This window comes from Pristiophorus japonicus, chromosome 13, assembly GCF_044704955.1.
Source record: "Pristiophorus japonicus isolate sPriJap1 chromosome 13, sPriJap1.hap1, whole genome shotgun sequence".
NCBI lineage: Eukaryota > Metazoa > Chordata > Chondrichthyes > Pristiophoridae > Pristiophorus > Pristiophorus japonicus.
The window spans coordinates 33,998,519-34,019,431 of NC_091989.1; the positions used below are offsets into that span (position 1 = coordinate 33,998,519).

The following is a 20,913-nucleotide window of genomic DNA, read 5'->3' on the forward strand; positions in this document are numbered from 1 at the left end:
TTTACAATATACATTAATGAAGGAATTGAGTGTAATATCTCCAAGTTTACAGATGACACTAAACTGGGTGGCGGTGTGAGCTGTGAGGAGGACGCTAAGTGGCTGCAGGGTGATTTAGACAGATTAGATGAGTAGGAAAATGCATGGCAAATGCAGTATAATGTGGATAAATGTGAGGTTATCCACTTTGGGGGCAAAAACACAAAGGCAGAATATTATCTGAATGGCGGCAGATTAGGAAAAGGGGAGGTGCAATGAGACCTGGGTGTCATGGTATATCAGTCATTGAAAGTTGGCATGCAGGTGCAGCAGGCGGTGAAGAAGGCAAATGGTATGTTGGCCTTCATAGCTAGGGGATTTGAGTATAGGAGCAGGGAGGTCTTACTGCAGTTATACAGGTCCTTGGTGAGGCCTCACCTGGAATATTGTGTTCAGTTTTGGTCTCCTAATCTGAGGAGGGACGTTCTTGCTATTGAGGGAGTGCAGCAAAGATTCACCAGACTGATTCCCGGGATGGCTGGACTGACATATGAGGAGAGACTGGATCAACTGGGCCTTTATACCCTGGAGTTTAGAAGGATGAGAGGGGATCTCATAGAAACATATAAAATTCTGACTGGACTGGACAGGTTAGATGTGGGAAGAATGTTCCCGATGTTGGGCAAGTCCTGAACCAGGGGACACAGTCTTAGGTTAAGGGGTAGGCCATTTAGGACTGAGATGAGGAGAAACTTCTTCACTGAGAGAGTTGTTAACCTGTGGAATTCCCTACCACAGGGAGTTGTTGATGCCAGTTCATTGGATATATTCAAGAGGGAGTTGGATATGGCCTTTAGGGCTAAAGGGATCAAGGGGTATGGAGAGAAAGCAAGAAAGGGGTTCTGAGGGAATGATCAGCCATGATCTTATTGAATGGTGGTGCGGGCTCGAAGGGCCGAATGGCCTACTCCTGCACCTATTTTCTATGTTTCTATATTCACCCTGTAATGACAACCACAATCCCCCTGCACTGCTCAAGGCATGGTCAGGTTTCTCAGTCGATGCTATTTTTAACAGGCCCCATCTCTTTTCCCTATCTCCTTAGACTCTGGTTCTGTGTGAAGTTGACAACTCTAATCTGGGAGCCTCAGTCAGAGCTGATCTTCACCAACTTTATACCGGACTGCACAGACTGAATTGAACCATCACACAAATGTCACCGGACTCGGTGTTTGGGGCACTTCTCATAGGACAGCTCATCGACCTGAACTCAGCTTAGCATCAATAGTTCTAAACGCGACCATGGGTTCGGGCTCAATAAATAGAATGTTATAAATTTACAGCACAGGAGGAGGCCATTTGGTCCCCTGTGCCAGTGCTGACAGGCTTTCCTGTAACCGCATCTCCCACCAGATCTGTTTATATTCTTCCTTTTCAAATACATATCCCATTCCTTTTTAAATGACATTCCAGCCTTTGCTTCAATAGCCACTTGTGGTGAAGCATCCCTGTGGTGAAGATCAAAAACCTTCCTGCTACTTTCCTCCTTGGTTCTTCCAATGAGAATTCTCGGTCTCTGTCCTCTTGTTCCCCATTCGCTCTCCTGATCAGACAATTTTCACCATTTACCCAGAGTAAAGTCCCAGGTATCATTCAACCCTTTACTGGCTTCTCCACCCTCTGATTTGCTACCCCATCACGCTGCTCCTGGCTTTGCAGGAAATGCTGAGCCTTGCTCCCACCCCATTCTCCAGTCTCCTTCCCCCTTCCCTGACTGAGCCACAATTTCTTGAACCCCAGTTCCCAGTCACCCAAACATTCTATTATCCAGAATTTTCTATCTACTGACCTAATTTTGTGTCTGTGGTGATTTTAACCGTTGTTTTATCATCTTTTGATGTCACTTTTCCCCCTTTGGATGATGTGGGTTTTCAATCTCTACATGGCTGCTATCAATACTGATCTCGATAAGCCCAATGATGTGTACCTTGGAAATATTCCAAAGGTGATTTTGTTCTCTGAAGGACAACACAGCGTATTTTTTCCCTGAAGCTGCAGCATCTCTAAATATTCAATTCTGCTTAGCTTTGTTTTATCTCCACTGACCTGTTTTACATTTACAGGTAGCGTTAACTGTTCTGTTTTAGTTGTACTCTGTTGAAATGTTAGAAGCATTATAGCAAAGTTCATTGTCGGGGGCTACAGAGCTCAAGGCAAATGGACAGTGTAGAAGTAAAGTTTCTATATGCATGACTGAACTTCGTATAATATTATAGCACATTTACTCAATTACAGTCATTAATACTTTGGAGCCCAGAGATGCAATTTTGATTGCTGTTTTAAAAGGGGATTGATGTAATCTTAAGTGCACCTCGTCTTGGCTCTACTCTACTCTACAGTATTTTTCAGGGAACATTCCCATAGGTACTTGAAAATCTTTGTATATGTACGTAGTCTTGGTTTCTTGTAAATTGTATCAAATATGTGAATGTCTTGCAACCTTGTATTCTCCATGTCAAACCAAGATCTGTATACTCTAGATATAACAATTCAAATCATTTCTTAATTTTGAACCCTAAGGAAAACTAATTAATTCCGTTATGATCATGTAATAGAACAGAATATTTGCATTTATATTTTCAATTAGCATACAATGCTGTATGTAAGCTATTCTAAAATGTTCTGTGGTCATATACTTGTGTTGCAAAAGTGGATATTTTAATCATGGACTCTGGATTTTTTTTTACCTGTTTCCCCATCATAGTTGAAACATTCATTGGATGATTTTTAACTGATTTCAATGCTTTTTTTGTTGCAGATTGGGGCTTACGATCAACAGATATGGGAAAAATCTGTAGAACAACGCGAGATCAAGGTAGAGTATATTAAATACAGTTTCCATAAAGTTAGTAGTATGGCCAACAGTAAACCATAATAACTAAGTACAGCTGAGTAAATAACGTGAGTGGTACATCCGGTATTTAAAAAGGAAGTCAAGTTTGACGGAATTCCATATAAATATTTGCGTACCTCGTCTTCGTCGTCGTCGTCGTCATCATAGGCAGCCCCTTGAAACAAGGATGACCTGCTTCCACCCCAAAAAAGGATGAGCTCACATGTGTTTCATTGATGGACCTAATATTCCAGGTCCTGAACTACATCCTGAAGGGTGGAACTTGCCTGTGTGAGGATTTTTTTAACGTATGGTGGCCGTTGCACACCAGCCACCAGACGGGCCTGACAGAGCTAGGTCTTGGTCCAGTGGCAAGGATTAACCAAGACGACTGGAGACCTGCTCTGCTGCACGGACCTAGTGAGACATGTATTGCAGTGTGGGCTGGCCCATGCTGCCCCTGGGCCCTCGCCTCTTCTGGCCCCGAAAACTCTCGCCCCTCCTGGCCTGTACCTCGTCGTGGTATCATGAAAGGGGAGAAAATGTCCTTTTCACAACAGCACCAATATTTTTTTTAATAAGGGCAGTATTTGTTTCCCTTTGAATGCAGATTTATTTCATTATTATTTACACATTGGCCCTGAATTTGCGGTCGATATGACGACGTACTCTCAGAGTACGCTATCATACTGCCTTTGAAATTGACCGCAAGTGCACTAAATCCTGAACTGCGATCTGTCAAGTTCCGACTGCACATAGATTTCGCTGCATCATCCATCTCCTCATTCAAATGAATGTGCTGCCTAAGTTGAGCTAATTGCCAACCTACTGCACGGTAATTACGCTGAAAATTTTTAAGTCTGTTGCACAGTGTAAGAGAAATTTCTATTACTAAAAGACCTGAACAAGACAATGCTATAATAGATTTGTTTTAAGAGGTTATCATAATGAAGTGTTTGTAAGCACACTGAATAAAGCATTAAATGAATGGTTTGTAACTTTTTAAAAATGAGAAGTCAATAATCAGAGTGTAAAATAATGAGAGACGTGTATTGCCAGTATGTCTTATAGAGGTTTGTGACAACTGATTGTGAATTTTGAATAAACATACTTTGTTCTAATGAGAGATTTACAATGACGGATTGTTACCATGGGAAGATTGCAGTTACAGCATTTATTATAACGGCAGCCTTTTAGTGTTAGATCCCACTTCAGAGTCACACATATTTGCATACAGGAGGGACAATGAAAGGTCCCTCGTGTTCCCGTTTACCCAGAATTTCACTTTGGGAGTATTAAGTAAATCAACTGTCCGTCAGGTTACCAGCACAAAGATAAATGCTTTGATTTACACAACTTTAAAGATTGTCAGAATGTTAAAATAAATATTGCCATTATTTGTTTTAAAGATTTCAGTTGCTGCCAAGTTTATGCAGTTCAGATATAAATGTGATGTACTCCCGTCAGTTCGTAGTTTGTACCTCCATGAAGCTTAGGTCTGTGCTTTTTAATGAATGTTTGATACATCCTTGCCTTCCATAAATCATACAAATCAGCAATCTCCTCTGTTTCCTGATTGGCTAAGAGTCAGGAAGTGAAAGGAGCACCGCCCCATGCAATCCCAGGTTCGTATACCCAGAGCGATGCGCTCCTGGGGTCCGTGGGGCACGACACTGCACACAACTCTGCAGCGTTTGAAAGCAAGATCTCAAAGTGGAGTTCGCACGAGTTAAGTGCAGATGTCGGTGGCGTACTCCTTAGCGATGCTACCGACAGCGAATTCAGGACCAATAAGTAGGGAGAAAACCCACTGCAAAGCAACAATTATGAACAGCAGTGCCCTTTTTTCAAGCATGTAAGATTTGGCAGAGCCGCCTTTCTGTTCCTGTTTAATGATCTGTACTGCAAATTGGTTCAGGTCTCAGACCAAGGTCACCGAGATGGTTGTCAGCCAGTTTTAAATATTGACAGGATATGGAACATTTACTGTCTCAGATAGATGTTGGGCTGGCAGAACTGTATGCAAATTTGGCTTCTATTTTGATAAGCAAAGTGTTGTGGTCAACTTCACAAATTAGGTATTTGTCATATGTCATTACTTATTTTAATATTTCTCATTTTTATTTTCGCATAAGTGCAGGGTGAAAAATATTTCCATATTTTCCAACCCAATAATATAAATAATTACATTTTATTTTATTATGAAATATTTCCCGTATTCTTTTTTTCCTTTCACTCATTTAAAATTATAGGGGCTAGAAATTCGACAATTTTGCAACCAGGTTTTTGGTGCTATTTCACCTTTTTTGGCAAAAACCCAGTTAGTGGAAAATTCAGAGACATTCTGCAGTGGCGGTTTTCAAATACCGCAGGAGAGAGGAGCGCCGCTGTGCAAGACTTGAAATAGTGCTTTCGCCAAAAATGTGTATTTTGTGCGAAAAAGCTCGCCAAGGAAAAAGCTGCGTTGCAGCCCTTGGATCAGCAGTAAGTATGAAGGCCTGCAAAATGGGTAAGTTAAAGTTTTTATTTTTTTATTCTTTTGCAGCGATTTGCTAGATAAGTGTCTTGTAAATGTTTTGTGAATTTTTTTTTTCCATTTTTAGGTGTTTTTCCACCCTCCCTAGGCCCAACTCGCAGCGGTATCGGCCTTGGACTAAAGTTGGCGAGGATCGCGGTTTGTGCGCAAATCCTCGTGCAACGCCGATTTTTTTTTTTACCACTGCGCAAATTAAACCTTGAATTTACGGCCTCATAGCGATAGCGTTCCAATACTAGTAATTTTGGCGAAAAAATAGTTACCACTTAGAATTGAATTTCTAGCCCTAAGTTTGTAACTTTTAGAAACGGTTCCTATTTATTTTTGGTTATAATGCATTCTGTTTGTAAGTGTGACCTTTAAGCTCTAGTTGCATTCAGGGCTGCGGTGCAATCAACTGCTTAGCGATTCTTTTCTTTCTTCTGGAATGGAACTTATCCTACTGGTTTTTCTGCTGATTTAAAAAGGTGGTGCAGTGAACATTTCTAATGTTGATTCATGGTAACCAACTGATGGACTGTTCAGCTGCCCGGTGTTTCAGGCAGGAACCGAGAGGATTAACTAATATATTGTCAAAAATTAGATTCCAGGAAGGGTACTTTCTATGGCCTGAAGTTTCCCCAAGAGTTGCTCCTTTTATTTGGAGCAACTTGATTTTTCTGGACTATCTTTTTAGTTGCAATTTTGGCCATTTCATTTGCGCCAGTGTAAGTGAGTTAGTTAGGTTTTTTTTTAAGTTCAGTTTTTCTTTCCAAAATGGGGCGTTCCCAGCCACTTACCCCTGTTTTAGGTGTTTGGCCAACAAATAGTTGCTCCAAACTAACTTAGGCTAGTGTAGGTTGCCACTTCTGTCCACACAGAAAAACCTTACCTAGAGTTAAGGAATCGGCACAAGTAACTACATTTAAAGCACCACCAAGCACCAAACAAAGCACAAAAAGTAATAAGCAATTAATTAACAAATAAAAAATAGAACGAACCCTGCACCTAAAGCACCAAGACCAAAGTAATAAGCAATCAATCAATCAATAACAAATAAAAAATAGAAGTCCTACCAAAACATGGCACGGGAAGATAGCGGGCTGCCGATGAGGGAGACCATTCGGCGAGGAGGGATGGAGAGAGGGGGGCGGCGGGGAGATGGAGGTGGGAGAGGAGATGGGCGGGGGGGTGCGGAGGTGGAAGTACCCTCTTGATCAAATGGTACAAATCCTCTGGAAGGTCTGGAGCCAGCCCCTTGGACATCAATATCCTGAGGATCTTGTTTGTCCGAGGTACGGTGGATGTTTCCTCCGCTCAGGCTCATCTGTTCCTGCTGTTGGGGTCACTTACTGGGCTGCCTGCGCGACGCAGTTACTCCCATCCTTGCTCACAGAGGGCCTGGCTTTATGTTTGGGGCACTGATCTTGGAGGGCTGTGGTGATGATCGCTTGCTGATGACACAAAACCCATTCAGAGTTCTGTAAGAGTTTGGCACGTCTAGACTGATGTCCGGCATGGCATCAAACACCCGCATGAATCCCCGGTTCATCTGGTCGAGAGTTACAAACCCAGACCCCCAGAAACTCTTCAGGAGTTTTACAATCAGGTCAGAGTTGACACAGCCTGCAGAGCACATTCTGGCCGCACGAGGGAGCCCATTTGGCCAGGGCTAGGGGCGGCGAGCTTCGGGCCCCTCCTACACAGCATGTACTCACAGATTCGGCCTGCCAGGAGCTACTGCACATTCTTGCAGACTCTAGTGCACATGTGCAGAGGTCCCGGCACGGCTTTCAGCGCCGGGACCTGGCTCCGCCCCCAATCCATTGGGCCACGCTGCGCCATGACCGAAGAGAGGCTGGGGAGCGGCCAGAATACCGACATCTTTTTTCAGCGCGCTTGGAGGTGAACAAAGACGGTGCACCTCTGGTGAGGGCGCCAGAAAAACAGGTTAGGGAAACTCTAGCCCATTAGTCCAGTGGTCTATTGCTACAGCGGGCATCTATGTTTTAATATGCTAATGATTTCACTGTCCGAGTACAATCCTTACATTTTGTTACCTTTGTTTCAATTCTACGTCATACTGTTTCTGTCAGTTTATTAATTACCAAGTCGTCACCTTATACTTTCAGTTTTGTTTTTCCTCCTTCCTAATGTTATTTATACTCTTTGCAGTTTATTAAATTGGTAAGTACCCCAGGAAATGATTTTGTGCTTGTATACTGCTGTGGTCAGTTGTGCTAATGGATTCTGGCCTGGTTGTTTGTTTTTAACTCAGTTTTTGGATACGTACTGTGTGATTCAAAGAGTTTAATGAAATAATTCCTCCTGTGTGCTACTAATACCAAAATTATGAATGCATTTATAAAGTAAATGCTTTTACTATTTTGCTACACAGAGTACACAAAGGAAATCTTTCCTAGATATCTACTAAAAGCATGGATATGAATTTCATCCCAGGATTTATTTGCACTACAGCATGTATTGTACCACAAGTACAGAACTAATGTCTGTGTGATATTAATAAATAGAAGTTATTTTTGAAGGGTGTACGCTTTTTCATTTAGGCTAATCAGATGCTGAGTGCTGCGGAGTGTTTTGAAGCTGTCTGGTGTTGGCTACTATCTCCATGTCCTCTAATTTAAAAGCACAGGCAATTGATTTTTTGACAGTTAGGATTTATAGTGCTCTGGCTTTCTTTTTTGGCAAAGCCAGTCTCCAAAGAGCTCCGTACACTTCCAGTGGCAGTCAATAGTCCTCTGGACACTTATCCAAATTCTCAATCCCAAATATTTTGCTATCAAAGCTTCTGGCATATGGCGTCCCAATATACATAATGTTCAACTACAACATAGATTCTGTTTTTTTTGTCATAATCTGCATCCCATCCCTGAATATTTCCTTGTTGGAACTAAAAAAAAATCTCTAGCCTTAATAATTATTTGCAGCATTCAACAGTTCATAATCGGTACATGAATTTTGGATCATTTTGCATCCTGGGAAGCACAAATGATGCATTATATGCCATAGACCTGAAACAATTGGCATTGCCAAACTTTGCTATCTATTGGCTGAAGTTCAAGGACCAGGTTCTCTGCATGGAGCTCGCCAGCTCTTTCCAGCATAATAAATGGAACTTTAAAAAAATTTCACAAATCATCACCGATCAAAAAGCATTTGCAACCACTCAGTTGTAGTCACAAAACATGTTGTCTGAAATGCCTCTTCTATTGTCACTAGCCTTAGACACTTGTCACAAGATAGCTACAGATAAGAAAGGCATCCAGGATTTAACTCATCCATCCAGAATAACCCTAAAGTCCCTCGTTGCAGCAACTAATTAGTTCTGAAATGACTTAGGGTTTGTTCCTCCTGAGCCCATTCCATGTATTGTTCATTCTTTGTATGAAGAAAACTTAAAGTGGTGACCTCCTTGTCCTACTCTTTCAATTTAATTTAAAGTAATTTTCCAGATTTGCCATACTGTTTACAATTTTGTTTATGTCTATAACTTTTCAGATATCTGGTTTCAAGAGCCCAGGTTTTTCCAGTCTTCATAATTGTAACGTCGTGGCAGGGGATCATCCTTGTGCTCGTCTTTGCACTACTACCAGGCCTTCTATCCCTCTATTGTGCCTTGGTGACAAGAAATGGAAATTGTACTTGAGATGTAGTCTGATCAGAGCACGGTGCAGTTTGATCATGACTGCTTTTGAATTGTATTCTACTGTATAGATTAACGTTCTATTAACTTTGTTGATGGCTGTTCTGCATTGGTTGGACATTTTGTGTCATGTCTACCAAGACCTGGATCTCTTCTAATGTCATCCATGGCTATTTCAACACCAGTCATGAACTGCAAATGTTGCCTATTTTTACTTCCTATGTGTAGTATTTTACATTTGTTTGTATTAATTTTCGTCTGCCATTTTAGCTCTGCCCACTTGCAAATCTGTCCTGCTCAGTTTGAAATTTCTGAGCTGCTTCCTTCGATTCCACTACCCCTCGTAAGTTAGTATCATCTTGCATTAGATTTCCGAGTCCACATTACTGATATAAATTAGTAGTTCATTGCAGTCGGTTGTCCCAATACCTGAGACACTCTACATCATTCCCCCAGCCCAATGTAACTTCTTTAACAAGTTGTTTTCTACCCCTTCAACCAATTATCTTAGCCATAACCTCAATATTTACCCAGAATCCCCATAGCTTTGAGTTAATGTGAAACTTTGTCAGATTTCTTCTGGATGTCTTTAACATGTTAAAAGGTTTATCAGAGTCTATATGGGTTACCACATCCTCAAAGAAGTCAAGAAGGTTGGTCATGCAGGATCTCTGTTGACTGATGTTATTTAAGTAATTATTTTGCAGATAAAATTCAAGTTTGCATCTGATTTCTATTATTTTACATGGGATTGAAGTAAGACTAAAGCTGGTGGGGATGGAAGGGTTATTTTTAAAAAGAACTATATGGTATGCACAAATGAGCAGATTTCTAATTATCAAGATAAGCAGCAACCGAACTCCCTCTTCAGATTCTAGGTTGAGGGTTTAAAGTCTGACAAATGTGTGTCCATGATCCTGACGTACAAAGGGATGCTGATATCACCTCAACTATTCAACAAATAACACCCCCCCACTACTAACCCACACCACCAAGCAACGGTCAGGCGATTGACACTTGCCACATGCAGTGCAAAAATAATGTAAACACAGTTAATCCTGTATGACTTGCACACATGATGAGAATCAATTGTATGTGCATGTGTTAGACAGTTGAGATGGCAACAGTAAGTCTAGTTTTACAGTGTGTTTTTGTTTTCTTTTATTGCAGATTAAAACTAGAAATGTTCTTTGTTTACAAGACTTGTGTTGTTTCTTCCCCATAGGGCATGAAGAACAAACCAAAGAAAACTGGCCACGTAAAGCCAGACCTCATAGATGTTGATCTTGTAAGGGGTAAATATACCATTTTTGTTTAAGGAAATTTGCTAGATCATAAGATATCTTGGGCCAAACCCGGAAGTTGGACCCGAAAATGCATCCAATATTGCCCTCATTTTGCCGATGTCAAGTTTAGGACTATCCTCCTAAACTCATTTGAATATGTCCATACTTAAAATGGGTGGATATGGTCATAAATCAACATAAGTAATCAGGCCCAAGGGAATGCTGAACTTAACAGTATATTTCTTTATTGAGTCTCAAAATTTATGTTTCAACTCATTCATGCACATCAGGCACAGCAAGTTTAAGAGCCTGCAATTGGAGGAGCTTTTCAATTTTTAATGTGACTTGCACTTATGTCATTAAAATGCATACAAAGAAACATAAAATATAGAGCAGGTCTTGGTGAGGATAATTTAAAAAAAACATTAAAAAAAAAATTGCACTTAAAAGACCAGAAATGTATTTTGTTTCTTACTGCGCCTGAAAATCCTGAGGTAATGTTGAGAGACCACCCCCACCCCCAAACGAGCGCAATTGGAGTATACTTACAATAGAGAGTCAGGGGAAGGGATTCTTTCGGATGGAGGATTTGATGGACGGCCGTTATTGATCGAGGAGATTTGGGTGTATTCTAGTTACCCGGGTAACTTGCTTGCGTTCATAATTCTGCAATCTTTTAAGCCACATAACTGGTTTGCGCCCAGATTACAGGTGTATCTGGGCCCAAATACAGAGGAAATTCCAGGTCCCTTGTTTATATCTTAAAAACTGTTTTCTTCAACATGTGGGGCTCAATTTTCCTCAATGCTGTTCTTTGGTGTATTGCCAGAATTACGCCCGTTTTTCTTGGCCCCAATTGCTCCCCAAAAAAGTAGCAAATTTCCCCATTCTATTTTTTGAAATTGGCGCCGCGCAGCCTGCCCTGTAGCTTCAGGGGCTGGAGCCTAATGTCTGCGCCGAAAAAACAATGACCCCTCCCCCCTTTTGCGCATGCGCAGGAAAAAAGAGTCGTTTTTGACGTGATTGCTATGGGCGCTCATGCCCAGTACAGCTCCCGGTCTGCATTCGGCCATTTTTAAAGAGCCAGTTGTGTGTGAGAACTTCAATTCTCATCGGAAAAATCGGAGCTGCAATACAAGATGCAACATGGCACAAGGACCAACAATTTCTTATAGGATGAAATGGAGGCACTAGTTACTGTGATTGAGGCCAGGTGGCACAAGCTGGACACCAGCAGAGGTCACACAAAAGTTCCACCAAAAGAAATGAAGAAAAGTTGGAACCAACTTGCAGAAGATTACTGTGCAATGGTGACCACCCTGAGGTCTGGAGGCCAGTGCAAAAAGTGGCAGACCTTGGTCACGTAGTTAGTGTAAGTAATATTTTCATTTATTCAATGGAATTGCAATTGTAAATAAGACCAGCTGTATATGTCCCAACCAGCAGAAAGACACCCTCTCTAAAAAGTTATATTTTCATCTTTGCAGAGGAAGGTGGCACACAACAAACAAGAAAGAACTCGAACAGAAGGAGGCCCGGCAAATCTGCACCCACTGACACCCTTGGAAGAGAGAGTCGCTGCTTTGATGGGTCCTGCCTGGAGAAAAGCAACCACCACTGCACAAGCTGGGCCCACACTCGAGGGAGAGGGTAAGTCCTGCAAATTCCACAGTCTGGCTTTCCTAAATGTTAAGTACTGCGCTGGATAGCCATGCTTCGGTTCATGAGGATGTCTCCGTCAGTTACACTTCGGTTGATGCAACGTTCTATCATTCACCGTGGTCCTTCAAATGAGCCTGCTGCCTGCGCTGTGTGAGCCTACTCATGCCACCCTGCCCTCTCCTTTGCTCCTAACCATTTGTCTGTTCTGTTATATTTTGCAGAACTTGAGGTCAACCCTGATGAGCCTGAAGAGGAGAACATCTTCTAATCCCACTTTCCAGACCAAGAGCATGGAGGGGGGGGGGGGGGCGGGTGTGGAGGGATTTGGGATGGATTAAACCCCCACTGTTGTACTCACTCTGGAGGAGCTGCAGGTGCAGCCCCTTCCCTGAGTGGTATGAGTGTTGGTGGGACATTCCACGGTTTCCCACCATCCGAGGCTGGGGATTCTAGTGGGATGCAGCGAGCCACACCCAGGGTGAGATGGGGAAGGAGAGCCCGACAGCGCTCTCCTGAGGTGCAGGATCTAATAGATGTGGTTCAGATGATGGTAATGAGTGCGGAGAGCATTGACCTTACCCAGTCACTCCTGAGCACCATCAGTGGGGTGGGTGATGAGGTATCGGGACTGTTGGGAGGAGTAACAACACTCTCACGAGAAATGGGATCACTGTCCGGGAACATGAGGGAGGGAATGTCGCAGGTTGTTGGCACACTGTTGCTCAAATGAGGGAGGGCATGTCACAGGTAGCTGAGACACTGTCGGTGAACATGAGGGAGGGAACATTGCAGGTAGTTGAAACACTGTCAGTGAACGTGAGGGAGCGAGTTAGCTGCTGCAATAAAGGAACACGCCCAGACCCCGCACCCATTGACAGAATCAACTGCCACTCTCACTCCAATCCTCAGACCAGCCTCTGAAGTGGCCCAAGCTGGGCCCTCCCCATTACTACCTGCCACCCTCCCATTCCCCCCCCCCCCCCGCCCCCCACCACCATTAAGAAGTGCGCATTACCTGAGATGTTCCAAAGAATAAGCTTGGTACCAATCCGAGAAGTCACCACCGGTGGAGTCACCAAGACCAATCGCAGCGGCGGTCTTAGAATAAGGTGGATGCGAGATGGGTGCAGTCTTTCTTTGCTGCTGCTGTTGTTGTTATTAATGTTATTGTAACTGTTCTCAACTTAAAAGTTTTTTGTAAGTTAGGTAAATTTACAAGTTTAAAATTTTTTAAGTGATCTTAAAGTTTGTAAGTGATCTTAACTGAAAACTTTAAAGTTTGATACAAGAATATTTTTATTTAAGTTAAGTACAAACAAATGTTAAACTTTTGAATAAAATATATTTTAAATTATAACTGAATCATTTACATTATTTGTTCCATTATTAACACAACTTTTTGAAGTAAACAAGAATAATTTCCATCATTTGTTCCATTAACACAACACAACATTACGGAACAGGTCCAAACAGTAAACATGGTCCATTTGGAATAGTTGTCGCTGAGTCTTCAGGCAGCAAAACGTTCACCGGATGAGCTGCTGGTGCAAGGCTCGAGCAATCGTTAAAGGGGCACAACGGCCCACCCTCCTCCGCCATCGTGCTCCGGGTTCAGGTAGTTGCATGGCTTCCTCATCCTCCTCCTCATCCTCGTCATCTGCTGCATCCTCCTCATCATCCGCCACTCTCACCTCAGGTGGGTCTTCTACTACCAGCTGCTGCTGCCGCCTCATGACGGATAAGTTATGCAGCATGCAGCACACAACAGTGAACTGACTGACAATCTCAGGGGGGTATTGCAAGTAGCCTCCAGAATGGAAACGCAGTTTCAAGATGCCAATGGTCCTCTCTATTATGCTGCACATCGCAATGTGCGACATGTTGTATTCCCAGTCAGCTTCCGTCCAGGTTACGAGTAGGGGCGTCATGAGCCAGGTGGCGAGGCCATATCCTTTGTCCCCCAGCAGCCAGCCCTGCCCTTCTGGCTGCTGCTGAAACATGGCAGATATAGCACTCTTGTGTAGGATGAACACATCATGGGTGCTCCCAGGGTGTCTTGCATCAACTGACATGATACGATGTCATCACACACGAGCTGCACATTAACGGAGTGGAAGCCTTTTCTGTTCCTGTACATCTTGGAATCCTCCAAAGGTGCTCGCAAGACGTTGTGAGTACAATCAATGCAGTCCTGTACCTTTGGAAGCCAGCAATCCTGGAGAAGCCCACAGCCGTTTCACACATTGCCTGGGCGGTCATGGGGAACTTTATGTAGTTATTCCTCCGGGCATATAGTGCAGTAGTCACCTGCCGAATGCAGATATGTGTTATATGTTGAGAAATGGAGCACACATCCCCAGTTGTAGCCTGGAATGATCCAGATGCATAGAATGAAAGTGCAGCTGTAACCTTCACCAACTGACAAAACAGTCCTCCTGATGCTTCTAGGTTGCAGGTCTGCTTTTACTCACTCATAGATCTAAGTTACAACTTCTAACACAGACTGCATCACTCCGGTGCAGGTACGAATGCCTGTCTCGATATACCCGACGTGGGTAAGGCCTCTTGCCCATCACCCTAACTGGTCTGAGGTTCCTTATGCGATGACGTAGAATCAATTGTCTCCTCTGCAGCGCCATCATGCAGAAGGCTTGCACATGGTATGGCATTGTCAGTATTGTCCACATGATTAAATTTGCAAGAAGCTCAAAACGGCTAGCAGGACAAGATTCTTTGTTCTCTCTCTCCCCAAGGTCGATGCCCTAGTATGGACCACACCAGGTCTGAGCAGGCGCAATGATTGGGAACCCCCCCCCCTCCCCAGGCTTCATTTGATGCTCATGCTTTCTGTTCGTCTTCCACAGAAATTGGCCACTTGTTGCTGGCAAAGCTGCTAAAACTGTGGTCTAAAGTGGAAAAAAGATTCACTGATCATGTGAGAGATTCATTTCTCAGTCAAGCTTTTGGCACTAGCTGCTATCATTTCAACATTAATACGTTATCCATAAGCAGACTTGTCAGTTAAAAAATGCTTTTTTATTAAACTAATGCACTGGAAGACCTGAGATGTGAGAATTTTCTTTTCATGTTCAGAAGTGAATACTTGGCAGTGAAAATTTAATAAGACCTTAAAGCCTTTACTAACTTAAAATTCTTTCACTGCATATGTTGATACATGTAGAGAAAACATTAATGAGGTTAAAGAATTTAATCATACCTTCAGTATTTAAACAAATCTAGCCTGGATTTTTCGATTAACTCTGTCCCATTTACAGATGTTACTTGGCTGGACTTGATCAGTAAATTGGGTTGAGCTTTTTTTACTTTGAATCTCCATCTAATTTTTCACCCGCCCTATTTTTAGCCATTATTTCTGGTTGCGGAAAAACTTTGCTGCCCATTTTAGGACGATTCTTTGCAAATAGGGTGAAAAATGTCATTGTGATATCATACGCCCCATTTTCCATCATTTCTGCCTCATTTGTGCTGGCTCCTCTTTTGGCCTGTATAAAATGGGTATCTAGGGGAAAAAACGAAAGAGGATTTAAAGACCTCAACAGTTACATTAATGGGATCAGTTTATAACTTACTTCTGATCATTTTGAGGTTTTCTTTGCTGCTTTGACATCTACCTTTTTGTCATTTGCTGCGGAGCTGCCAATTTTCCACCATTTCACACCATTTCACACAGGAAACAATGGATTTCCTATTGGGAACTCTCCTGTATCTTTGCTTAAACTGCTTTCTTCAAAAAGCAATGTCCATCAGCACCAAATGTCTTTCAAAAAGCAATGTCCATCAGCACTAAATGTGCAAGGCGCTAAATATCACCATGCCAGAATATACAGGCAGTCATGCCCATGGTCAGAAGAGCAGTACCTGCAGAGGGTTTGTTTTATTAAAGAAGCTGTCACTGAGTTTTGTCATGTGCTGGAGGTGGACCTAAATCACTAATATTTTCCAATCAGTTGTGCACAGATACATTAGGTGTGACATTGTTGGTTACAGCAAGCAATCTAATCTCATTCCCCATGGACAACAATTAGCAGCATGACCAGGCATAGCAATTTAAAAGTGGCAGAATTGTCCAAGGAGTCATAGGTTGCATCTATGTGGTCCTATACGCTCTCTTGCTCAATGCCAGTATCTATGAATGACAACCCATTGCTAGATGCAAGAGACTTTTCATGGCTTGCCATGTTTTAAAAGATAATGTAGTTAATTGTCACAAATTGACAAGAACAATTTTGAAGGCTTTTCATAAAAGGTTTTTCTTTTGCCTACTTATTTACAAAGTAATCCATTTCCTTTTGAACCCATAGGATCTGCTTTTGCTAAAGCAAAACCTGAAAGTCCGTGGACCTCATTAACTAGAAAAGGAATTGTGAGAGTCGTGTTTTTCCCATTCTTCTTCAAATGGTGGATACAAGTGACCTCAAAGTGCATCTTTTCATGGCTACTTATTTTATACCTCCTTGAAGGTGAGATATAACTTGCACTCTATGACCAGTCAACATGTGGGAACATTTTGGTGATGCAGTAGAGCTTTCAGTATTCCCAGCACAAACACACAGCTTGGTGTTCACACTGGGATTGAAACATATTTATTTTCCCTGATACTAGCAAGCATTTCAAATCTACATAAGTTAGATGCAAAGCTTTAACTGGCCATTATTTGTTACGCTTAATGTAATTCAGTGACAATTTGGGTGTTGATGCATATTATAATGTAAGGAATGCAAAAGTGTTCCTGTGAACCCCTTGCTGTCCTCTAATAGTGTAAATCCAACAAGGTCTGACCAAGAACTTGCTAAGATGGCTAGCTTTTCTGCTATCTTAATCAACCTGTTTTCTCCGCATAGTGGCAGCTTTAGATTCCTTGTATTTCAGCAATAGGAGTGTTGCTTCAGTGCCCTTGTCACAGTTTTCTTCTGTTTGTACTGAAAATCAATTTTCCGCAGCAGAAACGTCACTTGTGCTGATTTGCCAGTGGAGCATAGCCTTGCAACACAGCAGTCCGATTTTGAGAACACTGATAAGTGATCTTATCTGAATATTTTGGAGAATTTGTAGAATGTTACAGCACAGAAGGAAGCCATTTCCCATTGTGCCTGTGCCAGCTCTCTGAAATAACAATCTACTGAGTTCAATTTCTTTACTCTTTCCACCACGCATGTTTACATTTTTCCTTTTCAAATGTTTATTCACTTCTTTTTGAAAGGTATTGCAGATTCTGCCCTTTGGTAGGGCATTCTATGCCCAAACATACCATAGTAGAAAAAAAGTCTCCTTACCTCTTCCTTTGTTCATTTTGGCAATTATCTTAAATTTATGTCATAGAATCAAAGAATGGTACAGCACAGAAGGCCATTTGACCCATCATGCCTGTGTCCTCTAGTTACTGAATCACTGACCAGTGGAAATAGTTTTTCCCAATTATATCTGATCAAAACCTCTTACTATTTTGAACACTTCTGTTGGAGTTCCTGTTTTAGTGAAATAACCTGGTTTCCATTCCTCCTGTTTGGAAAAACATACATTAACATGGGGACAATAGCATGGTGGTAATGTTATTGGACTAGTAATCAGAGGCTTGGACAAATAATCCAGAGACAAGAGTTCAAATTCCACCATGGCAGCTGGGGAATTTAAATTCAGTTAAAATAAATCTGGAATAAAGATCTAGTATCAGTAATGGTGACCATGAAACTACCAGATTGTCGTTAAAAACCCATCTGGTTCACTAATGTCCTTTAGGGAAGGAAATCTGCTGTCCTGGTCTGGCCTATATGTGACTCCAGACTCTTAATTGCCCTCTGAAATAGTCTAGCAAACCACTCTAGTGCAGTTAGGGATGGGTAGTCAATGCTGGCCTTGCCAGAGATGTCCACATCCCGTGAATGAATTTTTTACAAACTCATTTTCTGTCCTTCAACTAACTTCCTATCCACATTCCCTTTAATACGATGTGCCTTAATTTTATCAACAAATCTATGCACCTTATCAAATGCCCTTTAAAAATCCATGTATGCAACATCCACTGTGCTACCTTTATCAATAAACTGCACATCAAGGCGGGTAAATGGGGTTGAGGTATCGACCTGTCATGATCCAACTGAGTGGTGAAACAGGCTGAATGGTTTAAGCCTCTTCCCATGCAATATTGAGGATGATGCTGAATATTATGCAAAAAAGTAAATTATTAAAAAAAAATTCCAGTCTCTGACTGTATACAGTGGCACTGAAGCTACACCCACAATAAGTCAAAACTTTTGCGTAAACAGTAAGTTTATTTTGATATGTGTTGGAATAAAATGAGTAGCTGTTAGAGACCAGTACATCAGAATTAAAATTATCCAAAGAAACAGTCTAATTGACTCTTCTGTTTACAGTTACAGCAATAATGTTGTTTTGCACAGCTGAAGTTACACATAGTGTACCATACACTGAAGTATTTGGGCCTATTTGGCTGATGTTACTGCTTGGGACTGTTCATTGCCAGATTGTATCAACACATACACCCAAACCTGCAACAAGTAGTGGGGGCAGGCGAAGAAGGTATTCTCTACTTTTGGAAACATTTGCTGCTTGGTTTAATTAATTTGAATGAATGTATGTTTTACATTAGTGTCAATATTTATACCATACTTAGGCTGTGAGTTATATTGTAGTGTGTTAATTTGTTTAAAAAAAAGAAATATTTTTGGCTTATGGATCAAATGCACATGAATGTTGGTAGAACAGAAAGTGTTTGGTTTACATTGGAAGCAGAACTTTCAAAACATTTTGCTTAAAAAAACCCTGCATAAGTTATTAGGATTGAGATAAACCAAAACAGGTGGACTGTGTGTTACAGCATCCAAAGTGAAAGGCGAACTGTACAGCTACTCTCGAGAAATTTTCCTCAAATTTCAGACATTGGGGTAGAAATTCACTTTCGCCGGAAACGGGTCGCACCTACCATTTATCCTGTGTTTTCACCGCCACGGTGGATGAGGTGGCCTCTTGCACAAAATTCAGCATTTGTCTTTTTATTTTCCCGAGCAGAGCGGAAGTCGGTCATAAGTGGGGCGGACATGGAGGCGGGACGGACTCTCTGCCACCGTCAGCCATCAGCGTAGCGTTAATGACATCATTACGCTGGCGCGTCACCACGCCTCTCCTCTTCACAAAGTCGAATTTAGGCCCCATTATATCATGGCACATAAGAAAAGAAAATTGCTATAGTTGTGTAATAATACCCGTTTATTATTGTCATTTGCTGATTGTTGCGATGAGTGAACCAGTCTCGGTTTTTCTGGGTAGATTGACACCAAGCGTGATCCAAGGAGAATTGAATTTGGAGTGGTAGTAATTGAACAGTCAATGGTGGAGAAATTCAACTCATGGCACCCATTTTATGCTGGAAAACTGGTGGGTGGCAGTTGAAAATTGGGGTGGTGAGGAGGGGGCCCATTGATGCTCAAGGACTGTCTAATGCAATACTTGGGCGGGCCTGTAAATAGGCAAGCAGCCTACCCACCCGAAACGGGTGTAAGGCTGCTTAAATCCTTAAATGTTTGATCATTTCAGCAGTTGTAGAACCCCGACTGCAAAATTCAGGTGCAATTGTACCAGGCAGTGAAGAGGAATTATTTTTGTGAGGCCAGGAGGAACAGAAGTGTTCCTCTGGGCTGCACAGGAATAATGTGGGCCACTAAAGTAGAGAAACTGTTGGTGATATCACTTCCAGAAGTCTCTCCAGGGAGTCTGTGGGCAAAATAAAAAGCCCATGTCACATAACTGCATTTAAATAAATATATTTTATATGTAGTATGATAAATATAGACAAGTATTTAGGCGGTAGTAATATCCTTTAATTAAATAGAAGTACAGCTATCGCCTAGTTAAATAAAAGACAAGTTTACACCGAGTATATGTTTAAACTAAATATGTTTATTTTGAATCTGTCCTTGCATGATTATTTTACATTTTATTATGTTTTTAACTGAACTGGACAAATTACTTGCTATTGTGATTTTCCTTGAAGATGGTCACATAAGAGGGGCTAAACAAGATGGCATAGGATATTACAACTCCATTATACTGATGCAATAACTAGCACAATATGGTCTCGTGCAATTATAAATGTTTTCTCATGAGCTGTGCTGCCACACAGGTAGTGAACGGGTGCATTTTTCCTATAGGGAGAGAAAATCAGCATACCTCTTATGTGTGTGCCTCCAGCAGCAAGTTATCAAACACCATCAGCAGGGACGTGAGACCAGGGGGATAATTTTCGTCTTTAGATGGAAAACAGGTCAAATTTGATTTGCACTGCACTGCATTCATCATCATAGGCGCTCCCTCGAAACGAGGATGACTTGCCACAAGCCAAAAAAAAGGATGAGTTCACAGATGTTTCGAATGAAGAATCCAAACTACATCCTGAAGGGTGGAAGATGCCTGTGCGTGAATTCTTTTAACGTGGGGTGACTGTTGCACACCAGCCACCACACTGGCTTGACAGAGCTAGTTCTTGGTCCAGTGGCAAGGATTCCTGCTCTGCTGCACAGATCTAGTGCGCACACATATCGCAGTGTGGGCTAGCCTGTGCTGCCCCTGGCCCCGAACTCACGCCTCCCCTGGGCCCCGATCACATCCCTCCACAATCTCTCACTGCTCCTTCACCCCGATCTCGCTGCTCCTGCTGTATCTGCCCATGCTCCAATCACTGACCTGGACCTTGCTGACGTCACTCTTCGCTGCCGTTGCCCTCCTGCATCAGCTCGCGCTGTACCTTGTAGTGGCATGCCTCCATGCTGCTCCTGGGCCGCCACACCTCCGCTCTCTTTATGGCCACGACCTGCTGCTGATGGTCTATCGCAGGTCGGAGCCTTCACGCTGCTCCCTGGGCCTCTGCACGCCGCTCCTT

At 42.3% G+C, this 20,913-nt stretch overlaps 1 protein-coding gene across 7 annotated transcripts in view; it reads left to right on the forward strand.

Annotated features, from left to right (window-relative positions):
* The window catches only part of LOC139278507 (protein PHTF2-like), a 141,743-nt gene that overhangs the window by 82,211 nt on the left and 38,619 nt on the right, over nucleotides 1-20,913 (forward strand). For 5 of the 7 annotated variants that reach the window (XM_070897351.1, XM_070897350.1, XM_070897356.1 and 2 more), the window contains 4 exons: nucleotides 2,798-2,854; nucleotides 10,277-10,346; nucleotides 16,322-16,480; nucleotides 18,392-18,557. In XM_070897351.1, coding sequence (XP_070753452.1) covers nucleotides 2,798-2,854; nucleotides 10,277-10,346; nucleotides 16,322-16,480; nucleotides 18,392-18,557 — 452 coding nt within the window. Of the gene's footprint in view, nucleotides 1-2,797; nucleotides 2,855-8,961; nucleotides 9,047-9,325; nucleotides 9,395-10,276; nucleotides 10,347-16,321; nucleotides 16,481-18,391; nucleotides 18,558-20,913 lie in introns of those variants that run through there. The other 2 variants (XM_070897352.1, XM_070897354.1) reach the window with 2 other exon arrangements.